Source organism: Canis aureus, chromosome 20 (assembly GCF_053574225.1).
Source record: "Canis aureus isolate CA01 chromosome 20, VMU_Caureus_v.1.0, whole genome shotgun sequence".
Taxonomy (NCBI): Eukaryota; Metazoa; Chordata; class Mammalia; order Carnivora; family Canidae; genus Canis; species Canis aureus.
In genome coordinates, this window is record NC_135630.1 from 35,407,210 (window position 1) to 35,429,607 (window position 22,398).

Here is a 22,398-nt window from a genome sequence, read left to right on the forward strand (position 1 = left end):
GAAATATTAGAGTCAGATGTCTCTGACTAGGACTCAAGTGCTGGGGCAGTTCAGTGAGATAATATCCCAGAAGGAGAGAAAAAATGTCTATTAGTCCATTTGGAACATGATGAATTGAGTTGTGAATATGTGTGACTCGGAGGACCCATGGAATATCTGAGCATACATATCCCAGAGGTCTTTGCAGATACCAGTCTGGAGTTTAGGCTGGCCATTCGGGTAGGGGATAGAGATTTGAGAGGCGTTGACTAGTTGCTTGATGAAAACTAAAAAGTGAGTAAAATCAACCAAGTAAAAAGGGTACAGACAAAATCCAAAGAAGCATCAACGCTAAGGAGTTGGGCGAAAAGCTACAGGTTATTGTGTGGGAGACCAGGATAGTATAGTATGGTGAGAGAACTTAAGGGAGACTTTTAGGAATAGCCAAAGAGAGGGACCAGTCAGGTGTGGAGTGAAAGGGTTCCATTGAACATTCATTGTTATTTTCTATCTGCATTAAATATGATGAAGTGGAAATTGAATTGTTGAGCATCTTCGAAACTCAGCATTTTAGCTGCTGATTACCAAAGTGTTAGCAAAGAAGCTAGAGTGGATATAAAAATGCATTAAGTGTGAAAGTTATGTCCCTTTGGCTAGTATGTCTCTTTGGCTTGGTAAGTGACCAGGCTATTAAGACAGACATCTGTAAGGATGAATGTCAGATCCACCAGGAAGATGGTTTCCAAAAGCAGGAACTTGATATAATTGCTTTGGAGCTTATTAAATTATATTTACCATAAGTGATTTTTTTTAAAGAGATATAGAGAGCTTGGGGGTGGGAGGTAGGGGGGTGAAGGGGCAGAGGCAGAGGGAGAGAGAAATCTTCAGCATGCTCCACACTCAGCTTGGAGCCTAAGACGGGGCTTGATCTCACAACCCTGAGATCATGACCTGAGCCAAAACCAAGAATCAGACACTTAACTGACTGAGCCTCCCAGGCTCTCCTCAGCCTAAGTCATTTTAAGTTCCATATCCTTTATCCAGTAATCTAACATTTGACAATCTATACTAAATAACAAACTCAGCAAAAAGAAAGAAAGTTATTATTTACAGTGTAGCTTATTTCAGCATTATCTATAAATAATAATAACAACAAAAATCAGGAACATTTTTTAAAAAACGGGAATAGTTGAGTAAATCTTATTAGGATACAAATGGAAATATTTATATGGGACCTTTATACTGCGAGGAAAGCAAAATATATGAGAGTATGTGCTCTGTGATCCCCACTCTGCAAAATCTGCATGAAGATAAGGACTGGGATAATACACAAGTTTAAAAAGTAAGATTTTTGTTTTGTTTTGTTTTGGTTAAAAGTGATTAGAATTAGGATAGTTTAGCTTTATTTTTTAAATGTCTCAAGTTTTTTAAAACCTTTCTCTTTTTCTAATTTATTTCATTACAATAATATCTATTTTACTTTGAGAAAAGAGTTCCAAAGAGAAAAAATTTAAATCATCCATGAATCATCTTCCTATAGAGAGAAAAGCCTGAAGTCTTATTTTGTTCATGTCTACCCATATATTACATATCCTTTTTAGATCTTAATAGCATAAAATCTTTTTTGGCATTACTTAATACCTAATGTATCCCAGCAGTTCCACTAGATGTATGTCTAAAAGAACTGAAAGAAGGGACTTGAACAGATACCCGTAGAGGTTACCAGGGCCAGGAAGGGCGAGGAATTACTATTTAATGGGTATAAATTTTGGTTGGGGAAAATGAAAAGGTTTGCCCAACATATAATATTACAAAATACCATGACTGTTTTTAATGTCACCGTCTTTGTACCTATAAATTAAATGATTAAAATGATTTACATATGATTAGCCATAATTTTAAACTGGCCTTTTTTTTTTTTTTTTTTTGGCCACAATTTTTAAAAATGCATACAAACAAGATGAAAGAGATGTATCTTGTCAGCAGCACAAGTGAAAAACATGCCACCAGAATCACCAGTGTGGCCCGGCTGCCTGGATATGGCTCCACCATTGTTACATAGTCAGTGTTGGGGGCGAGGAGAAGTGAAGGCTTTGCTTTGTTCCCAGCAGTCAGCCCATGCTTGCTTGGTTATAGTACCTCCCTGCAAAGGTAACCAGACAGACAGGCGGCACTCCTCAGGAGTGGGGAGTCAGGAACATGCTACAAGGATACAAGGACACCAGGGGGTGAATTCATTGAGGACGAGTCTCAGAATATATGAGGAAGAAAAGAATTTCAGAAAATACCAACAAAGCCTAAACAAGAGTCATGGGTGTCCGGGGGAGGATGTGCCTCTCAGATACTGAGCTCCCCACTGCTAGAGATTAGTAAGCATTATTTGGCTCACCACTTTTGGGGGGATATGTAACAGGAGCTCACAAATGGTTGAGCTGCTTTTAGATCTTGTGGTGAGAATCCAGAGAGCATCTAGCATTGGTGATGTATCAGGGCATCACTGAGAAAACCCTGCTGCTCGTGAAGAAAGTGATGGGCAGCAGTGCTGGCACATGAAATTCCGGGAGAAATGTGTGCATAAAAGTCATCACCAAGTACACAGTCAGACGTATGTGTAATTTAATGAATGAAGAGATGAAAACATAAGCATATTCGGTTCCTGTTAAGGTAGTTTATGCATTAGGTGTTTGCAGATTGAAGCCCTCTTAACTGTCCCTTTGTTGGTGGCCAGATTTCAAGTGAGAGATCTGGTTCTCCTGATGCTTCTGAAAATGTAAAGGAAGAGTTTGGTAAAAGTCCTAAAGAGGAACTGACCACGTGCTGTGCTCCAGGTGTCCCGCGATGGTGGAGTTGCCTCGCCTGCCACTGAGGGTCGGGGAGGCAGTGATGTGGTGGAAGGAGGCAGAACGGCTCTGGATAACAAGACATCCCTCCTCAACACCCAGCCTCCACGTGCCTTCCCGGGGCCGCGAGTGCGAGACTATAATCCCTATCCCTACTCCGACACCATCAACACCTATGACAAGACAGCCCTGAAGGAGGCCGTGTTTGATGATGACATGGAGCAGCTTCGAGATGGTTCGCCATTTTTTTTTTACTTGATTCCTCTCCATCTGAAAGTACTTTCTTTGAGGCTTTCTCCTCTTGTCAGAGCAGCTTGGGGTGGACAGGGCAAACCTAAATGATTTGTTTGATCTGTTCTGGTTAGCTGCTTGTTCAGCAACTATTTCATTGAGCTCCTACCATGTGCTAAGCCATGGAAGGAACAGTGTCTGCCCTCTGGAAGCTTACAGACCACTCACAGAGGCAGTCGTGAAACAGGAGTCACACAGCTGACCTAAACTTGGAGTTGTGACACTGTGTGGTGAAGGCAGGTCAGCTGTACCCAGGAGGGAAGGCTTCCCCAGGGAGCCAGGGTCTGAGTGGAGGTCAGAAGCACAAGGCGAGTAGTAGTTAGATACTCCTTTCTGGCAGCAAAGGCACAAGACAGCCCAGCACAGGCTCAGCATTCAGGCTCCGCGTTCATAGAGGCCCCACTATGCACTCTCCCTGTAGGAACTATGGGAATGTGATCCTATAGCACCACTGAGAGCCTCCTTTCTCACACCAGCATTTTCACCAGATCTTCCTGGAGCTGCTTTAGGCTGACTTCTGTCCTGAGGTTCAGAGACAGGGGATCTAGTGTATACTGAGCTCCTGTATTTCCATCTGCTTGCTGCCCAACTCAGTGTTTTACATATAGATCTAATGGGATAGAGGGAATTCTTCCCATTTCACAGGTTAAGAAACTAAAGGTTCAGAAAGCTTAAATGACTTACCCAAATATAACATACTTGATATGGAACAGAACTAGTCTGCTGTCTTATTTTGTTTTCTGACACTTGTGTTAAGACCAGTGTCCATTGTTGAGTAACAAGTGAGTAAAGTGCATTGGTAAGATGGTATTTTTATCAGGAACTTAATTCTTTCCTTTTCACCTGATTGTCATGTTCATTTAATAGCCATTTTTTAAAAAGTTATATATATGCACTTTGTTCCCAAGCCTTTTGTTTTATTTTTCAATTCTGAATGGAGGATTAAATCAGAACCCTAAATTAGAACTCTCAAGAGTTAGCATTCACTGTGTGCCATGAAGTGTTATAGCTTCCTGGGGACAAGGAGGCAAATGAGACACAGTCCCTGGCCTCAGAAGACACATGTCCTGACAGGACCCAGGGAAGGACTTTTAGATGATTCCTTCTGTTTTTCTGAAATAAGAGGGGGGGCAAAAGATGGAAAGGAAGGGTAAAAATGTTGGTATTGGTACTTGATACCTGTTCTCACATCTCTTTCTATATTTGGTGAGGCGGTGTAAAGAGGGTGTAAAGAGTGAAGTGGTACCAAGCAGAGTGGAGAGCATGGCAGCAGTGATGGAGGAGAGGCTGCCTCGGGAGAGCAGAGAGCGATGGAGGGGAGTTGAGCATCACCAAGGCCAGGTGTTCCCCGGGGTACATGTCTGGTGATGGGACTTGTTTCGCTGTCTCTTCAGTGCCCATTGACCATTCTGACTTGGTGGCCGACCTCCTGAAAGAGCTGTCCAACCACAACGAGCGGGTAGAGGAACGGAAAGGCGCCCTGCTGGAGCTGCTCAAGATCACCCGGGAAGACAGCCTGGGCGTCTGGGAGGAACATTTTAAGACCATTCTGCTCCTGCTGCTGGAGACGCTCGGGGATAAAGATGTGAGGCCCCGCCCCTTCCTCATCTTGACATTCCCCCTTCCCATGGGACAGGTTATTGAGTCCTGCTCTCCTTGTGTTTGGCTTCGACTTTATCTTCTGTATTGTGCCTACTGTTGACATCAAAACATTTGTCAGAGAGAGGCCCCATTCTCGGCTTACTATATGCAAGTGTTTTCTGTAACCAGATAGGACCTGGTAGAAAACCTGTTCCTGCTTTAGGTTACTTTGTTGAACCCAAATTTCTTGCAACTTTGTTAGCATGGAGTGGTTTTTCACAGTGAGCTTTTTTTCTGTTTCATGTGTGACTAAGAAAGAGGGAAGTTCATTTTTTAAAAGACCCTATTGGATGCTGCCTCCATGAAATTCTGTGTAGATTCAGCCCTGCATATATGAGCAGTGCCAGTCATCGTCATTGGTCAAGCAACAAGTGTTAGATATCTTCTATTATTTTCAAAATAAAAAACTCTCTTTGCACCGTGACATTTAAACGTGGCCCATGAGGCATTTGTGCCGTGCCTGGTCTGTAATCCACACATGGCACTGTGCAAGATGACTCTGAAAGGAGGACTAACCTGGTCAGAGCCCTGCCTTCTCCCATCTGAGCGCTCATCACTTATACAGAGACAGCAACATATGTTGGGAATTGTCTATATTCAACTCTAGATGTAAAAGTCTATCTCTGCCCCGGGCTTTGTGTCAGCTGGCAGAGGTAGCAATGAAGCCAGCGTGGTGAAGAGTTCAGGGGCAGGACCAGGTGGATTTGGAGGAATCTCAACACAGCCCACGGTAAAGATCACCTTGGGGTCATGTTGATGGAAGACAGGTGCTGGAGGGTTGGGGTGTGTCATGATGACTCTGATTTCTTTCTGATGCTTCAGGTTAATGGTTTGGTGTAGGGGTGAGTACACAAGAAATACAGTGACAAAAAAGCTGTATTAACTTCCCTTACAACAAAGTATTGGCTGCCGAAGCATATCTGCCTGGTCAGGCTTTGTTGGGTGATAAAGTGATGTCGTGTAGAGGGCAGGTAGATGGTGTGTTAGTGTGTGAACTGTACAGATGAGTGACGAAGAAGCAGGATGTACTTTTTGGCTCTGTTTGGTGTAAACCTCATTTTCTTTTATTGAGATTAGGAGTCTGTTTGCAGTGGCTTTCCTCCAAATGGTGAGTCTCGGGCCTCAGACAGCTCAAGGCGTGTACACATTCCCTTCCCTTGGTATCTCAGCACACAGAAGGTCAAGAGTAAGGACAGGTCTGCAGTGCTCTCTCTGTCCGCAGTCTTAAAGGTCTTAAAGGTCATATGGATGAAATGGTTACATGCTTTTTGCCTTTTTGTAACTTTTACAAAAGGGTAATTTGCATATTTAAGCCTCAGGAAATCTGGACATTCCCCAGGAGATTGATAATGAACTTAGATGCATCATCTTCATTTGGTCTCATTTGGTCCTCACTTGGCTCAGTCCAGAAACCTTCATCAGGTCCCTCTCAGGTGCTGGGTCCTGGGAATGTCGGCATCAGCACAGCGCCTGCCTCATGGAGGTATCCGCCTCAGCCTGTGCCTTGTAAACAATGTGATCTGTGTTGAGGTGCCAGCAAAGTGCCAGGGAAGCTCGGGGCTGGGTGCTTGGCCCTGCCGGATGCTGCCGGCTAGTAAGTTCAGTGAAGCACTGGGTGTTGCTTGCTAATGTCTTCCTTTCCTCTTACACTCCAGCATTCCATCCGAGCACTAGCACTGAGAGTTTTACGGGAAATTCTGAGAAACCAGCCAGCAAGATTTAAAAACTACGCCGAGCTGACCATTATGAAGACTCTGGAAGCCCATAAAGACTCCCATAAGGAGGTGAGCCAGGCCTCTGGCCTAGGAATACTGAGCAGATGGGTCTGGGGATGCAGTGAAGATGTGGGAAGAGAGGAGTGTGGATCACTGTGCAGCCTAAGACAGGGAGTCGCTCCCTTTGAGCTTGGCCCAGACCATGCTACAGGGCAAAGAGCCCACTGCTAGCATGATGGCTGACCCCAGGTGTGGTTGCAGGCATGGTGCCTCTTGGTAGGTTCCCAACTCCCTTTCTACGTGTACAGAAACTCACCTGTTCCACTGCCCTGTCCCTGAGAGATTTCCCAAATCAGTGGTTCCTCTTGCATGGTCAAAAGGAGGGCTGTAGATGTCTGCCATTTACTGGTGGCATTTGGCACCCACCAGACTGGTGTTGGGAGATTGCAGTGGGCTTGGGAGACACAAATGTGCAAGTGCCAGGAGCAGCTCTTCCTTGTTCTACAACTTCGACAGATTCTTTCAGCTTCTGTGCCTCAGTGGGCTTGTGTATAAGATAGAAGTTGGTACTGTCATAGTTTCTTGTGAGAATTAAATGAGACAGCCAGGGACGTCTGGGTAGCTCAGTTAGTTATGCATCTGACTCTGGGTTTTGGCTCAGGTCATGATCTCAGGGTCCTGGGATCCAGCACCATGTGGGGCTCCATGCTCAGTGTGGACTCTGCTTGAGATTCTCTCCTTCTCCCTCTCCCCCTCTCACTCATGTTCTCTCTTTCTCTCAAAGTAAGTAAATAAATCACAAATAAGTCAAACAGCCAGGGAGGGTTCCTGGGCTGTGTGTAATGACAGGTGCTACACCACATTGGTCTTCCTCCCTTTCTTCCCCTCTCATTGTGCCTGTGAGATCCGGAAAAATGCTAGCAAACTGTCCTGGCACCTCAGATGCCTCCTGGAGAGCCAGAAGGACGTGTTTCTATTCCCCACATGTGTACGACTGGCCTTGAAGGGATATGCAACAAATCCTCATCCACTCGCTTACTGAATTGTCTGGCCCCTATGGCCCACCAGTCCCTTGATGTCTAGAAACCTATGGAGAATAGTGGATGGAGCTTTCCTAAGTACAACACCCTTCGGAAAAGAAGGCACTGTGGAAGATAGGACTGTGTACTTAGAACTTTAGAAAACTTGAGTGGATTTGACCCCAAAGTGAGACATAACCACTTGTTCAGTTCATTCTCCGCTCCCACGTGACTCTCATGAACACATTCATGGATTAAGGGAATTGCAGTGAGAACAGTTTTTACAGGTCTACAAAAAGAATCTGGACCCTAAGATCATGGTTTTTCTCTGTTTAGTGGTTACATGGCTGCCAAACAATGACAGATTTGATCCGGAAATTCGCCCTACAGTTGCATACATAACAAGAGTCGGGGTCTCATGCTCTGTCTAGGCATCTCTGCCTGATAGTCCTAGCATGACACAATTTCATAAGTGATAGGTTTGTGTTCAGACTGATAGTGTATGCTCCCGAATTCTGGCTTAGTTGTGTGATAGTGAAAATCACTCATGTTTGAACAGATCACTTTCCCTTTACAATAACTCATTTTAAAAATGTAAGGACCAGTTGAGCTAATATAGTCAACACTATTACTTCTGAGCAAGGAAAGAGGGTCCCCCAAATGCCACGGTTTGTCAGGTGATGCACAGCAGTCATTGGCAGAACCAAGATGTGAAGCAGGTCATGTGTCTCTTTTAAGGGGCCTGACCTGGCCTGACCTGTGCTGGCCTTTTTTTTTTTTTTTTTTTAACCATAATAGCGTCTCCTTAATGAGAATATATGATCAAAATATGAAGTAAGGGGTGCCTGGGTAGCTCAGTCAGTTATGCATCCGACTCTTGGTTTCAGTTCAGGTCATGATCTCAGGGTCATGAGATCGAGCCCCTCATTGGGCTCCATGTTGAGCATGGAGTCTGCTTGAGAGGCTCCTCCTCTCTCTGCCTCTCCCATTCTCATGCTCGCTCGCACTCTCTCTCTCTCTCAAATAAGTAAATAAATAAATCTATCTTAAAAAGAAGTAATGTTGATTTTTTTTTTTTTTTTTTTTGCAAATATCTGATGTCAGTTATTTCCTCAGTTAGAGGATATAGGTAGAATGTGGCATCAAGGTGAAACCCTTGACTAAGTGTGTGGCACTTAGTACCTATCCCCTTGGAAGATGCCTGTGCTTAAAGTCAGCATCCTGATCTGAAACTTTGACACTCTGACCCTAAGAAGTACAAGTGAGCAGAATTAAATCATCTCTTTGCTTTTAGCCGTTTTCTTGAGGGATCTCGTTTTAGGGGTTTTTTCCTTCCTGTAAAATGAGAAATTTCGGAGAGAAAATTCTTATGTGTGAAGTCCTTTCAGTTGCCTAAGGGACGTGCCTATTGCTTAAAGTAAACCTAGCAGTGTTCACTTGTCATGGAATTGGAGTAACCTGGGTCTCCACGCTGCTGTCACTGATTGCCTGATAAAGCAGGTAGGGAAAACACTGTGTTCCAAATAAAGGAGTGCCTACTGGCAGGCCTCCCCTGCTTTGCGTACCTTCACGCTCACCTTGACTTGGTGCCCTTGGCGTTCTCCTTGTGAAGCCTCATTCTGTCCCTTGGCCAGAAACTCCCAGTGACCGGTACTGGTCCTACAGAGGCGGAGTCTGCCCTCCCAGCTAATTAGTATTTCCCAAGTATGTTCATTCTTTGGAGCGCTCCTGGAACTTCCATCTCATAGGAAGCTAGGGGGTTTTGTATTCACAGACAGAACCCAGGTTTTCGCAGGACATGAAGGACATGAGACTCAGCAGGCTGACACAAACCACTCTGAGACCTCAGCACCAGATGACCTCCCGCACCCGCATTGGTGGCAGCCATGCCACAAGACACCTTACAATTGTTCCGGGACTGCAGCAGTGAGAAAAGTTCTTAAGGAAGATGAGCAGGGCAGGGCTAACGATAAGATGGCTTGTATTCCCATCCTTTGAGCAAAAGTCTGGTTTCTCAGGATCTTTTAAGAGGAACAGTCCATGCAAAACATTTCTGTTACATGTTGAAAATATACCGTGCTAGGCCTCACTCAGACCTCACCCATCTTCAGCTGTGCAGACCCAGTAAAGCACCATGGGGGAATTAGACACCACTTCAGAGTTTCTATTTAGGAAGTTGGTGTGAGTCAGTTTAGACACGTTTTCCTGTTCCTTACTTGAATAAGTACATCTCCTTCATTATCTCACTCCTTGTTTTTTATCTTTTTAGTAAATAAATTTTGCTACTGAGTTTCAGTGACTCATTAACAAAGTCACTGTGGTTTTTCAGTAGGGTTAGGTCATGGCAAACATCTTAAAGTGCTCATTATTGGTAGGGACTTTCAGAAATCTGAAGCTCATTTTCTGTTTTGAAGGAAAACTTCAAAAAAAAAAAACTTCATTGATTTTAACTCTTCTCATCTTAGAATTTGCAGTCTATTCAGGCTGGTGCTGAATATCTCCTTCATCGATGAAGAGGGATTTGATAAGAGAATTGATGGTATGAATGGCTTCTGGGGTCAGCATGGGGTATGACTCCTGAGGCAGGAAACCTGGTGTTTAGACCAGCTTGTGTCCTGTCCAGCTGCGTTGTTGGGTCTCATCATCTGTATATGACCCTGTAAAACATGACTGTCATAAAACCCAAAGGCATGACGGTTTGGAAAGTGTCGGATGCCGCATGAGTATCGCCACATGAAACTGGTTTTAGACATCCTTATCTTCTTCTGAAGCACCTCTTTCTTGGTAAACAATTGGCACACTAATTATGAATCATTTTATACACATGTGATGTAAGAACAGCTATTGTTCCCAGGAATTATGTCTTACATAGAGACCCAGATTTGAAAGTGCTTGGTAAATGTTTATTTAAACTGGAAAGAAGCACCAACTCTATATCTTGAAGATATTCTCTAATTGAAACTTTTTGATCTCTAGGCTTAGTTTTTCTTGAACTTGTCCACATTAGTGAATATTGGGTTATATTTATCAATTAAAGAAGAAAATATTAGCATCACAATATGTCCTGCACTGGGTCACCAAACATTTCCTGCCATGCACAAAGACTTGGGTGTGCCGGGCATCACAGCCCAGCCTCGGGTGTTTTGATTTCCTTGGGGAAGTTGGATTCTTAGATAAAATATAAAACAATGTTTTGTCTTTTAGGGTTCTCTTTTTAAATCATTTCTAGTTAATTGTATGTTTTAGGATTTCAAGGAATTAATTTTTAAAATAAAACATTTGAGGAACTAGAGTTCTTGCTTCCGCTTTACCCTGCTGGTGTGGTGGGTCTCATGTAGTCTTTTGACAGATATGGCAAGAGAAGAGCAGTAGTGTGTCAGAGGGAAGACATTTTATTTTAGCGAGCTGATAATTCTCTTTCAGATTCTACCAATTAAAGTCACTATCTGGGATCCCTGGGTGGCACAGCGGTTTGGCGCCTGCCTTTGGCCCAGGGCGCGATCCTGGAGACCCGGGATTGAATCCCACGTCGGGTTCCCGGTGCATGGAGCCTGCCTCTCCCTCGGCCTATGTCTTTGCCTCTCTCTCTCTCTCTCTCTCTGTGACTATCATAAATAAATAAAAATTGAAAAAAAAAAATAAAGTCACTATCTGACCACGACTTAACCAGATCCTCTACACTCTGGAATGGTCCTTAGAAGCCTCTCTGGGGGCAGCAGCCGTGTGTCAGTTGGCTCTGCAGAACAATGCATTATGTGGACCTGGAGAAATTACTTCACCTCTCCAGACCTTGGTTTTTCTTATCTGTTAGTGCAGGGAGTGGATTAGATGATTATCTGGGTCTCATCTAGCCTCAAAGTACTAAAAGTTGCTATTGAGTAACAAATCTTAACCCTTGTAGGTTCTAAATATGCACCTTTTCCCTGACTCAGTCTCAGGATGTGGCTAGAAACCCTATTTCCTTTGCAAGTTTTTGCTTTTTAACAGAAAGGCAAAACCAGAAACCTATATAATCATGGAAAGGTTAATAGTTGCCAAGCCAACAGTCTGACACTAATAGCACAAACTCTGGTAAATGTTTTATTATTGGAGGCAGGAGGTGGGGGGCAGGGGGCAGGGCTCCAGTCTTCAAGGAGCTCATGGTTTAGTTGAGGTTAAAGCAAACATGGTTCAGAGTGAGAAGCCCTAGGAGTTTGAAGTGGGCTGGAAGAGTCCAGGAAAACTGCCTGAGGTAGTTAGAACCCGAGATTGGCTGCAAGGAGTAGTTAGGGAGATGATTCTAACAGTGAGCTGGGCAGCACAGCCAGGAGGAAGGAGCATGGGCTTCAAAGACATGCCTGGGTTGACTCCCTGAGACCCAGACTGCCGTCGTGTTCTGAACGTCAAGCAGAGATACCGTGTTCTACCTCGAAGAGTTGTTGTGAGGTGCCAAGCAGAGGGTCTGGTTCTGAATGGCAGCGCCAGCTGCCGTTGCAGTGTTATTCAGGGTGAGGGAGCAGCTGCTCCCCTCTGGTGGACTGGCCCTCCTAGGAGGCGGACGTGACTCCTGCCCTTTAGCTCCTGTAGCTTCAGGAAAGTCCGCCTACTCAGAAACAGGCAAGAGGGCCATTGTTCAACATCAGAGTGTTGAGTTGAGACTTTGAAGTCCTGGGTTCTCATCCTCCTCCTGCCTTTTACTGGGTACGTGACTGTGGGCAAGCCCCAGGTGCGTTTGGGTCTCTAGAACACACGTACACTGGGTCAACCAGGGTAGCAGGGATGCGTCCTGCCCTGCAGGGCTCATTGCTAAAAAACCGAAGGGACTATCCTTTCTCTCTTTTTCCACTGAAGAAAGTAGGCAGATGCTGACAGAATTGTTGGCAAGCTTTTTACATTATACACAAAGCAGATACAACTGCACTTTCCTAAATACGTCTAAGAAGGCTATTTAAATTTAAATGAGTGGGACTCCTGGGTGACTCGGTGGTTGAGCGTCTACCTTTGGCTCAGGGGGTGATCCCAGAGACCCAAGATTGAGTCCCACGTTGGGCTCCCTGCATGGAGCCTGCTTCTCCCTCTTCCTGCGTCTCTGCCTCTATGTGTGTATCTCATGAATAAATAAATAAAATCTTTTTTAAAATAAAATAAATTTGGGTGAGCAAACTTAACCCAGTGGAAAGCACAACTTTAGTCTTGGGGCTGCTGCATGGCCAAATCTATCCAGGTCTACACTAGAGTAGCTGTCACTTGTCCCCTTCAGGTAGGAAAACACCATGAGATTTGAGAGATGGACATTGGAGATGCAGTGGAGGAGGCTTCTGTGTGCTGCCCAGGTTCCCATCTGAGATTTAGGTGGTCTCTTCCATCCCTCCTGAGAGACTGGCCAGTCCTGTATCTGTGGTACCCTCCTAGGCTCTGGACCCTTCTGACTCCTCAGCACTTTCTCCTCTTGGTCCTAATTCTGCCCCTTGGGGTAGGACAGGAGTCTCCCCCTTAACTGCCTTAATGCATTTGAGAGAGTGTGTGTTGCTCTGAGTCTGCCTTCCAGGCAGGGATGTGATGGTCCTCTTGCTAGACATCATTTCATTCAGACTTGGCCTCCTGAAATTTTTCGTGTGTGGTTTTTTTTTTTTTCAAGGGACAGCATGTGTCAAGTAGGGGTGGGAAATAAGACTATATATAACCCAAGATAAGAAAATTCTTGGTTTACATTCTTCCCCTAATGTTTCTGATGAGGGAACCTGAGGCTTAGAAGGTAGAAGAAATTTCTCCCCAGACTGTCTCACTAGCTGATGATAGAACCAGGTCCAAAACTCAGGCCTATGGATGTTGAACCTGGAGCTTTTTTTCTTTCCTCCCTCTGTTATGGTACTGAGCCTAGCTAAGTGAGGACCCACAGGCAGGTCCCGGCCCATGCTGGCACTCTACCGTAACCCTGGCATTTATAGCAGTGCCAATCCCTCACCTGTGGCCGACTCCCACCAGGATCCTGGTGGATCCCAAAACTCTGTGTGGATCCCATTTGTATAAGGTCTTTCCAGCTTTTCCCCAGAAGGTGGCATCATGCTTTTTCTTAGCTTCCACAGGATTACAGCACAAAACTATGTATGCCCCACCCGGAAGACTCCTTTGATTGTCATTGTTTAGGAACATTTGCTTGTTGTTTTTTCTTTTTTTTTTTTTTTATGCATTAAAAAATTTCTTTTTTAATTGAACCAATTTTTATGGCATGTCTGTGACAGAGCCAAATCAAACTTTGCGAACTTAAAACACAAAATCCAAATTTTTGACAGGTTCTGTGCTCTAGAAGAAACCTTATCTTTAAGCAAACATTCATTAATATTCTGAGTAATGATCTCATTTTTTTTAAAAGTTAGTTGAGGAGATTATGCTTTTTCTAGCTAGCTACTATTATTTCACTAACTTTGAAAAGAAAGAATCCTTATGTTCCTAATCAGACTGTAGCAAAATCAGACTTGGAACAGTTTTGATCACTTCAAGGTGGATTATAACCTGCTTGATGCTGTTTTGTCATAAATATGCCCCATCCCCCTTTTTAAAATCCTTACCACTTCTGGCCACCTTGTCTACTAAAAAGTATTGTTCTCCTTTTTTTTTTTTTCTTTCTAGTGCCCATGTTTACTTTTGCTGTCTGTTTGCTTACATTTATAATCTTTGCTTCTTATGTTACACAGAACACAGAGGCAAAACCTAAAGTTCACCGTGATTGAGGCAGCTTGCCAAAAATGATATCTGTCCTGGGAAACTTTCTGTAACCTCAGGAAGAGAGAAGGCCTCAAACCTGCCATCTTGAAGTACACCTTCTGGATTTTTATTTTCAGATATTTTTTTGTAAACCTTTTTACATTAGGTACATTCGATTAAATGCTTCACGTGGGTGACATGGGGAATTGGTGGAGTTTTATAAGAGGAAGTTTGCCTTGGGTTTGGGTTTCAGCCCAGCAGATGTGAAAGTCTGGGCCTAGCATCTGACTGTAGGTAGCTCCCTTTCAGCTGAATGACAAGAGAGCACAGAGAGGCAGGAGGGGAGGAGAAGGACACCTTAACGATGAGATGGAGTTCTCACCGTGAGGGTCGGGGGGGTGGGGGGCATATTGGGTTGGTCCCGCCAGGACTGTTAAGTGGCACTGTGACCCTTGAATCCCAGGCTGTTTCCAAGCCTGTCTTTGCACCCACTGAGCTGCTGCCCAGCTCCCAGCAGGATCTTCAGCATGGATTCCTGTGCATCAGTGTTTTTTGCCTTGGCTCTCTCTGTGTAGTCACCCAGCGTTTCCTGACCCTGCTATTTTTTTACCCACGTTTGAAAATTAAGATACAAGTTTCCTCACTCAGTACCACACTTCCTGAGCAGTATGTTAGGGTACTTACAAACAGTGGTTTCACACAGCAGAAGGGCATGGGTTTCCCTGTGAGAGCATGGTCTCCCTGTGAGAACAGCTTAGAAAAGAGATGGACAGCCCCCCCACCCCCCAACACTTCCACTGTCTGCTTAGCGGTGCGGAACTCAGCCACGTGCCTAGTACACCATGGACATAGAGCAACCAGAGGGATGTGCGTGTGCTGAGGAGGAAGAGAAGCACTTTATCTTAAGGTAATTCGTGGCATGGTGGTAGTCTTCTAAGAAATACACTGCCCCCTCTTCAAACAGTTGATTACTAGAAAAAGTGAACCTGAACCAGAGTCTCTTTTCCAAAGGACAGAGCTGTTGCCTTTCAGGCGTGACACCTGGAATGGAACCCTCTAGGCCTTCCACAGTTGATTTTGCCCAAGGCTCAAGTTGGTCATTTATAGATATCTTGCTTCCTCCTCATTTTCTGGGCTAGCTCTTCGGTTGGAACATGTAAATGCAAATCAGTGAGGCATGCCCCAGAGGTGACTTTGCCAGTCATGAGCATTTTTAAAAATACATACACTGTGGGGGAATTCATTTGACAAACATTCACTGAGCACCTCGTGTGTATTGGACATGACACTGGGCGCAGAGGGTGAAAGTATGACTGAGATAAGATCTCGCCTTCAGGGGGCTTAGAGTGTACTGGGAGAGACCACTCCAGCTGGGTGTTTGAGTGCAGTGATGAAGGTGTGCACTCGAGGCTTCCCAGAGCCATACTACAGCCAATGAGTCCTGAAGGGTGACCTGGGCCAGCCAGGTGAAGAGCACAAGTGAGCAACAGTGAGGAGGAGTGGAGAGGGCTAGTCCAGGGCTCTGAAAAGTGGCCTGCAGGGCATGTGCAGGGTGAGCCCTCAGCTTGACCAGGGCACAGGGAGGGCATAAACCCCACTAAATGGGCAGGCAGGAGCCAAGCCTTGCTGGCCTTGCATGCCGTCTTGACAGACTTGGGCCTTGTTTTGGGTTAGCTTTTTAGAGAGTCTTGGCAATGTCCCACCCACTTGATGTGGGTGCTAGGCCAGGTCGGAGGGGTCCTCTGGTCAGAGCTCAGCTCTCTTGGTGGCCTCAGAGCCCCTGGATCCTCCACTCTGCCCTTGGGGGCCCCTTAGCTGCAGGCAGTGGTAGGTTGTCTCTTTTACTCCAGTATTTGGTCAGAGTTGTCATTTTTTAAATCCCCATTTTAGAATTTTTTAAAAATTGAGGCTCAGACCGATTGAGCATCTTGCCAGAGGAATGAACTCAGGTTTGTCTGCCACATGGTGCTCAGAGACTGAGAATGTGCCCATGCAACTCTGGGGTTGCCCTTCTTGGGCTGAAAGGTTAAAGGTCATGTGTGCACACCAGGGCCACCTGTGTGGAAAAAGCTGTGCCTTTTGAGATTGATTGAGGAGATTGATTTGGCAAGAATAAAATCACAGTGGGCTGTCTTTAAATCGTCTCATTGTCCTATATATGTAAAGTGGAGGGCGATGAACTCAGTGTGACTGAGTGCATGCCTGCTGACAGGGCAGTCTGCTTGCTTGTATTGAGGTACCTGGGGAGGCTGAGCTCACTGCCTGGCTAACCCAGACCACTTGCCTACTGCGAAGGAGGCAGAGGCATGGTGGGCTGGCTCTGCATGACCAAGGGCCCTTGAACCAGAAGGCATCCCTGCAGAACACCCAGGAAGCCTTCCCCAGACATTCGTTTTGCGTCACGTCCCTCACCAACTTCCTTTCATCTACTGGCCAACTGCAGGATGCTCTACAGGTAGAGAGCTGCTGCTCCCCACCCTCCGGTCCCTGTTTGCTTTTGTTGCCTGGTCCACAGCCCCCTGGGGCTTTGTAACCTCATGCTGCCCCTCTGCACAGAGTGGCCCACCCTGCCCAGCACCTTGAGGCGGGGACTCCAGGGCCCACCGTCATCCTCATTCTTGTGGCCTGAGGTCTGAGCTTGGTCCCTGACACACAGAGCACAAGACAGAAGGCAGGGGGAATTGTTGTAAGAAAGAAAAATCACACACACAAAAAAAGAAGAATCGCTGTTATGGGCTTATTGAGAATAAATTCTTTTACCCAAGCCTGACCTTTCACATATATAATAAACACAGGTAAATCATGGATGTTCTCGACAGCTGTCTTCTCACATGTACACAGTATTCACCCTTGAATGTGCTGTTCGTTGTCCCTGTTTTGACTCCTGAAAGGATTAATACATAATCCCAGTCTTTGCCCCCACAGTGTATGTGTTGTGTCCATGAGCGTGCTGGCCAGGTGATGGGAGTGTGAGCTTTTTGAACGAGACCCTAGACTTTGGTCAGTGCCTTAAGGAGATAGCAGCCCCTCCCAGGGAATGTTCAAAAGGGCTTTAACAAGAAAGAACACTTTGAGAATTCGAGAAGGTGGGGCTTCTTTGAATAGGAACATATTGACAGACATAATGCAATTCAGTCATCGGTAAGTGTTGAACACCTGATAAATGTACTTTGTGTGTACATTTACTACTTACTACTGTGTACTTTGGGGTACAAAGGACATGCCCCAGCCCCTGTCTACTAGGTCTTTGTAGCCTGTTTGGGAAGAAGGGGACACATAAAAATGTTGGCAAGAATGCAAAGCATCATACATTTGGTACCAGGAATAGAGAAAAAATTCTAGGAGTTGAGGAAAAAGATCTTTCTGCTGGTTAAGGAGGGCAAATGGTTAGCTACAGTGATTTTTCTAGTTGAGCAGAAGAGAGCTTACAGAAACAGGAGATAAACAGAAATAGGAATAGTTATTATAAAGATCATAACGATATCCCGTATAGAGTCACCAGGCTCCGCAAACACCCAGGGAGTGTGACTCCATGCCAGAGCTCAGAATCACTTCTGGAAGACAAAGGCTGTCTGGTCTTAGAATGCAGCACCCCATCCTCCCCGCTCCCCTGTGAACTGTTAACTTTTCCTGATCTCAAAAAAACACCTGAAGTAGATTTTTACAAACACATTCTCCTTGCTATGAATGTTACTATGATGCTCATTGCCATTTTTCAATATAAAAAATACGAAGAAGAAAATAAAATTCCCTATAATCTTACCACCCTGAGATAGTGAGCGGACATTTCATGCATTTCCTTCCAGGTTTTTCATAGTGGTAAATGCCAGGTATTGGGACATGAGCTCCACTGTTGATGCAGCATAATCAGTCTTAAATATACCTATTTTTATCTTTTTAAATATTTTTTAATAAATTTATTTTTTATTGGTGTTCAATTTGCCAATGTACAGAATAACACCCAGTGCTCATCCCCTCAAGTGCCCCCCTCAGTGCCCGCCACCCAGTCACCCCCACCCCCCACCTTCCTCTGCTTCCACCACCCCTAGTTCGTTTCCCAGAGTTAGGAGTCTTCATGTTCTGTCTCCCTTTCTGATATTTCCCACTTATTTTTTCTCCTTTCGCCTTTATTCCCTTTCACTATGTTTTATATTCCCCAAATGAATGAGACCATATAATGTTTGTCCTTCTCCGATTGACTTATTTCACTCAGCATAATACCCTTCAGTTCCATCCACGTCGAAGCAAATGGTGGGTATTTGTCGTTTCTAATGGCTGAGTAATATTCCATTGTATACATAAACCACATCTTCTTTATCCATTCATCTTTCAATGGGCACCAAGGCTCCTTCCACAGTTTGGCTATCGTGGCCATTGCTGCTAGAAACATCGGGGTGCAGGTGTCCCGGCGTTTCACTGCATCTGTATCTTTGGGGTAAATGCCCAGCAGTGCAATTGCTGGGTCGTAGGGTAGGTCTATTTTTAACTCTTTGAGGAACCTCCACACAGTTTTCCAGAGTGGCTGCACCATTTCACATTCCCAGCAACAGTGCAAGAGGGTTCCCTTTTCTCCGCATCCTCGCCAACATTTGTGGTTTCCTGCCTTGTTAATTTTCCCCATTCTCACTGGTGTGAGGTGGTATCTCATTGTGGTTTTGATTTGTATTTCCCTGATGGCCAGTGATGCGGAGCATTTTCTCATGTGCCTGTTGGCCATGTCTGTGTCTTCCTCTGTGAGATTTCTCACCATCATAATAAAGACAAGGAAAATATATGTCAATCCAAGTTATCTACTGCTCCATTGTGAGGATTCCATTTTATCTCTTTTTGTTGGCTTGTTAAATATAGCTATTTTTAAATGAGATGAATTCAACCCCCTTTTGTTGGAAGAGGATTGTGTCAGAAGCTGGATTTCCTTTTACTGTTCTGAGAGCAGAGCAGATGCACAGAACGATGAGGCACACTCCAGGAAGCGAGTCCTGTTCAGAAGGCAGCATAGCCCCAGCTGAACACAAGGCTGATCTGTGTCTTTTACCAAAGCCAGGAGTGTGGCGCCCTGAGATCTGCCCCTGCCCCTCCTAGAGAGAGATGCTGGGGCTCTGGGGGGCAGTGCCTCAGTCAGGGCCCTATAGTGACCTCACGCAGAGCGTGTGTCCTCTCCTCCATGGCTTGTAGGCACCGGCGTCTTAGCGCACTCTTGCCCAGGTCTAGAAGATGCCTTCCAGATGGTCAGTCTGCTGTTTCATGTTGGTCAGTCTTGGCTTCAATCACAAGAACACTGGGGTGATTAAAGTATTGAGCTGAAAACCTTGATCTTGTTGCTGAATTAAGGACAGCTGACTTGTTTCAAATAGAACACAAAGCAGAGAAGAATCTGGGTGGAATGACCAGTCCAGGGCCAGCAGTAGGAGAAAAGTACTAGATTTTCATTACATTTCATAAGGAAATGCACACGTTTGCAGCTTGGTGTTTTCTTTACCATATATATATGTATCTCTGTGCCATTAACAGAAGTGACTTCCTCTTCTGAAAACCTAGTACATTTTGATACTGTGTATTAAATGATATTTGTCAAGTATCCCCATTTTACAGATGGGGAGTTGAGGTTTAGTACTGGGGAGTGGCGTGGCTGGGATCAGGTACCAGCTCTCTGAGCTCAGAGCCTGCAGTCTTTGTTCTTGCTGGGTTTTGCATTTAGCTTCTGTCTTTATTACAGGGAGTTCATGTGGCCCTTCTGGTGGCCTCCAGTACAAGTGCTCACTGTATGCTAGTGCATCATGATCTCTTCAGAGGTCAGAGGCCGCTCCTTTGGCCAAGTCTCCATTTCACCCACTTCTTTCAAAGTGCAAGGCAATGTGGTACAGGCACAGATTCCTGGAAAAGCAAGTTACCTTAAGAATCTCCTCAGGAAAACCCAGAGAGTTCTTTCGGTGCTTCCCCAACTCCTTACATTTAGGCACCTCCACAGAATCCTAAATATTGAAGCCATTCCGATTTTTCTTCCAGGTTTCTTTTGAATTGTTTTGTGTTTGTCCTGTGGACTGTTGGAAAGCATCTATATTTTTAGGCCCTAATCTTGTAGAGAAAGGGCAGAGACTCTCAAAATTTTCCATATGGGGGACTCCCAAGTGCTTATTGCTGGGGGGCACCTGGCGTCCAACTCTTGGTTTCAACTCAGATCACGATCTCAGGCTCATGGGATTGATCCCTCCTGCATCAATGGAGCCCAGCTCAGCGCTCAGCAGGGAATCTGCTTGAGATTCTCTCCTCTCTCTCTCTCTCTCTCTCTCTCTCTCCCTCCCTCCCCCTCTCCCCCCCCCCCTCCTTCTGCCCCTCCCCCTGTTTGCGGGCTCTTTCTCTCTAAAATAAGTTAATTAAAAAAAAAATTAACCACCCACCTGACCCCTCCCCCAGTTTCTGATTCATCCAGTCCTGGTTGGGGCCAGAGAATTTGCATTTCTGGCATGTTCTCAGGAATGCTGCTGCCAGGGAGGGCAGTGGGGTGGGGGTGGGGGACAGTTGGAGAACCACCTCTCCAGGGTTTCTAGCAGGATCCCCATGCCTGCCTTTGCACGCCCCCCACCCCCTATATCTTGTACCACGTTAGCACGAGGCACCAGGTGAAATCTGTCGCTTGGCTTCCCAAAGTTAGGCAATGGTGTGACTTGGTCTTTGGGAGCTCACTCATGTGGGGGACCTGATGTTTCAGGTGGTGAGAGCTGCCGAGGAGGCGGCGTCCACACTGGCCAGCTCCATCCACCCAGAGCAGTGCATTAAAGTCCTCTGCCCCATCATCCAGACCGCCGACTACCCCATCAACCTCGCTGCCATCAAGATGCAGACCAAAGTCGTCGAGAGGATCGCCAAGGAGTCCTTGCTGCAGCTCCTTGCCGACATCATCCCGGGCTTGCTACAGGTGGGCCCTCCCGGTGGCTGGCCGGCTCCTGTCTGCTCGGGGCTGTGAGGTCCGGAGCAGGCACTGCCCCCCAGCCCCCCGGGGACATGGGGGCTGTGCGCTCCTCCTTCACTCAAGGGGTAGGGAGGAAAAGGCAGGCGCTGACCTGTGCTTTAGAGGCTGTGCAGCTGTGTGGCTTGGACGCCTTGCACATCTCTTGTTTTCTAATGCACCCTCCCCTGAATGTAGCTGAAAGATCTTCCTGGCAGATTAGAACTGTGGCTCTAGGAGTTGTTTTACTATAAATATATTTTGGTTATCTTTGTTGTTGTTCATTTCTTTAGCAAAACCCTATTGTACATCCGTGGGCCGCAGCCCTGGGCAACGTGGGCCATGGATCAGATAATGGTCCTTACTCTCCTATCTAGCAAACACTTACCGAAAGCCTTCTAAGTGTGAGGCATTGAGTTAGACTCTGGAAGAGAAAAGATGTCCTGCAGTGCTGCGGCACCGCCCCGAGGGTGTTTGAGCATGCGTGGGACACAGTACAGCTATGCAGGTGGCTCTAGATGGTGGCACCAGGTGCCGGCTTACTGTAGGTGCGTGTGGAGGTTTCTGAGATCAGGCGCGAGGGGTGATGTCCAGGCTGGGGTGGCAGAGAGAGAAGGGCTCACAGAAGAGCTGGTTTAGAGTCAGACCCTAGAGGGAGAGTGCGATTTCAGTGCGGAAGGTAGAGAGAAATCAGCTTCATGATTTAATAAATGCTGTTGCTTGCCGAACACTCGGGTTGGGAATTTACATATAGACAGAAAATTCCTCAGGCCTGCTTGGAGAACAGCAGGTAGTCCCCATTTGAGTGTGAGTCAGAGGCCAGGCTGACGGTAGATCGAGGCCCAGTTGTAGAGGATGGACGTCCCCAGCCATCTTTGGGTGGCACAGAGGTTCTGCCCACCTGAGCGAGGGATGCAGTTCTTATTTCTTAAAAGGGATTTTCACACAAGATTTGCTTTAACCAGGAGGTGGAGAGGGGGCCTGGGTGGCTCAGTCCGTTAAGTGTCTGCCTTCAGCTCAGGTCATGATCTCAGGTCCTGGGATCGAGCCCCTTGGTCGGGGCTGGACCCCTGCTCAGCAGGGAGCCTGCTTCTCCCTCTCCCTCCACTCCTCCCTACCCTGCTTGTGCTTGTGCTCTCTCTCTTTCAAAAAAATAAATGAAATTTAGGGGGAAAAAAGGATTTACATTACCCATTGGGAGAAATGTGAAAGAAGCAAGCTATGTTTCCTCCTTGCTTTCCTTTCCCATTCTCTCTGGCATGGTTTTTGGGTGGTGCTGCTGT

At 45.9% G+C, this 22,398-nt stretch overlaps 1 protein-coding gene across 12 annotated transcripts in view; it reads left to right on the plus strand.

Moving 5' to 3' along the window:
* Positions 1–22,398, plus strand: part of CLASP1 (cytoplasmic linker associated protein 1) — a 266,298-nt gene that overhangs the window by 231,117 nt on the left and 12,783 nt on the right. For all 12 annotated transcript variants that reach the window (XM_077861340.1, XM_077861342.1, XM_077861347.1 and 9 more), the window contains 4 exons: positions 2,808–3,054; positions 4,505–4,695; positions 6,407–6,535; positions 20,879–21,085. In XM_077861340.1, coding sequence (XP_077717466.1) covers positions 2,808–3,054; positions 4,505–4,695; positions 6,407–6,535; positions 20,879–21,085 — 774 coding nt within the window. The remainder of the gene's footprint in view (positions 1–2,807; positions 3,055–4,504; positions 4,696–6,406; positions 6,536–20,878; positions 21,086–22,398) is intronic.